The sequence below is a fragment of the Ornithodoros turicata genome, unplaced genomic scaffold (assembly GCF_037126465.1).
Source record: "Ornithodoros turicata isolate Travis unplaced genomic scaffold, ASM3712646v1 Chromosome15, whole genome shotgun sequence".
Classification (NCBI taxonomy): Eukaryota; Metazoa; Arthropoda; class Arachnida; order Ixodida; family Argasidae; genus Ornithodoros; species Ornithodoros turicata.
This window is the reverse complement of record NW_026999318.1, coordinates 1,113,919-1,116,290: the sequence shown is the minus strand read 5'-3', so window position 1 is coordinate 1,116,290 and position 2,372 is coordinate 1,113,919. Positions and strand designations below refer to the sequence as shown.

The 2,372-nt window shown below is 47.0% G+C and overlaps 1 protein-coding gene across 1 annotated transcript; it reads left to right on the top strand.

Annotated features, from left to right (window-relative positions):
• The first annotated feature begins 1,293 nt into the window (after positions 1-1,293).
• LOC135372447 (uncharacterized) lies at positions 1,294-2,091 on the top strand. Its single transcript, XM_064606054.1, has one exon. The coding sequence runs from the start codon at positions 1,294-1,296 to the stop codon at positions 2,089-2,091; it is 798 nt and encodes a 265-aa protein (XP_064462124.1).
• The last annotated feature ends 281 nt before the right edge of the window (positions 2,092-2,372 follow it).

Sequence of the window (2,372 nt, the reverse complement as noted above, 5' to 3'; positions counted from 1 at the left end):
GACCTAACCTTGGTCAGTCTCGACGGGTGCATATTCTACATGAACTGACCCACTCTCCAACGTGTGAAATACGTAAAAGGCTCTCCTGACCTAACCTTGGTCAGTCTCGACGGGTGCATATTCTACATGAACTGACCCACTCTCCAACGTGTGAAATAGTAAAAGGCTCTACTGACCTAACCTTGGACAGTCTCGACGGGTGCATATTACATGAACTGACCCTGAATCACGAATTATTTTTATTAGTGCCCAAGAATGTAACCTTGCAACCAGTGTTCCGGTGACGAACCGCCCCCCTTGACAAGTGCTCCGGTGACAAAAGGTCCTCGTACCAGAGGGCCGGTGTGACCAATTATCCTGTGACGAGTCTTCCGGTGACGATTGGGATTGTGACGAGTGGACCGGTTCCCGTCTTTATGCTTTTCAGAGATGGCAAACCGTGGACACCAACCAGGTTCAGCCGCATATGTAGTCAGCACTTCGTGGGTGGATCAAAATCTGATCACCCACATAGCCCTGCCTACGTACCGAGCCTGTTTCCCTCTTGCTACAAGAAGCGGACTTCTCAGAATGCGTTGGAACGTTTCAGCAGGTGGGCACAACTCCGCTATCTTGTATTTTTCAAGCTAACGAAATTTTTGCCAAGCTTAATTTATGATACTGATGACGAGCCTTTCATGCTGAATAGCAACACACAGAAAGGAAGAGAAATTGATAATGGAATTAGTGGTTCCTTTTTAGCCTCATGTTGTGTGCCATTTGAGAAGTCGGTAGGTAGAAATAATGAACTGTCCCTGCTGGCTTCGCGCAGGCTACGCCAACGGAGCCTCGGAAACCAGAGCACAGCAGCCACTTGCAACAGTGAACTTGATGCTCAAGATGCACCTGCGTTGAGCGAGTGCGATGAAGGTCATGGCGAGCAAGATTTTGAAGCTGGTGCTAAGGACGTAAGCCTTGCCTGACAGCGTAACTTTATTATAACTGACATATTTGTATGTCTTTCAACAGGTCGGCACTCAGACTACTGAATGCTACGAGCAAGAACCGGATGTGCCAATCATGTTTTGCACCATCGAGGCATGCGGATCAAGCGTGCTTACATCGCTGCCTTCGAAGGCACCAACAGAAATCTGTGGCATCACCACCGTGTCAGTTGGACTTGATCCAATCAACGTAGAAGTGCTGCGTGAGGACACATCTTTCAAAGGATTCGCCTCAGTCAGCTGCAAGTCCTTGGCCAAGCAGGAAGATATACTTCGCAGCCTGACATCTGTGCAGCATAGTGCATTCATGATGCTTCTGAACATTGTACTGCGCTCACTGGGAAAGTCCGAAGACATTGCCGACTATCTCCTCTTGTTTCTAATGAAGTTCAAGTTAGGACTGAGTTTCTCTGCACTTGGGGTACTCTTTGGCATCCACAGAACTACAGCAATGCGGCATTTTTATGCCGTGCTAAAATGTCTAACGCAAGAAACCAGGGGTTGGATCTTCTGGCCGTCTGCTGCAGCAGTGCGCTCGCGTCTGCCAAAAGCCTTCCGTGAGAAATACCCAAACTGCAGAGGAATAATAGATTGCACAGAAGTTCCCATCTGCAAGCCTACAGAACCACATAAGGCTGCACTCATGTATTCCAACTACAAAGGAACATACACCATGAAGTTCCTTGTGAGTGTAACTCCCTGTGGGTTCATATCATTTCTTTCCAAAGCTTATGGCGGGAGAGCCTCGGACAGCTTTGTAACCTCTGATTCTGGGTTTCTTGAGCTAATTGAGCCTGGCGATTTGATTCTTTCTGATAAGGGGTTCCCTTCGATAAAATCTTCGCTTGAAGAAGGTGTCATTGTAATGCCTCCGTTTGCAAGGGGTGGTGAACAGTTTTCTGCAGAGGAAGTGGATGAGACCTACCGTATTGCTTCAGTACGAATCCACGTGGAAAGATGCATTCAGCGAATGAAAGTATATGCAATCCTGACGCATAAGATGCGTAGCGAGATGCTTTCTTGTGTTGACGACATCATTCACATGTGTGCCATACTAGCAAACCTCCAGCCACCTATCATTCAGGAGGAAGCACCAGAATGTGCGTGAAGTTTTACTGCATGCATGCTTTTGATGGAGTCTCAGTGGGTCTGGGGTGCTATCTCTTTGCAGCGGACCATTATCTTTTATGTGTAACGTACTGGCTCTAAACTTGTTTGTGTGCTATTTGGTGCATGCATGTTCTTGTCGCTTTAGTTTTGTAACAATTCGTGTTCGCACTGCCAACTGTCAGGCAGTTGATGCTTCTCATGACATACATGTAATGCCAAGAACACTTTAATATTGCAACATAGTTTCCCTTTTACAATGCACTTAGATCCCGGTTTCCT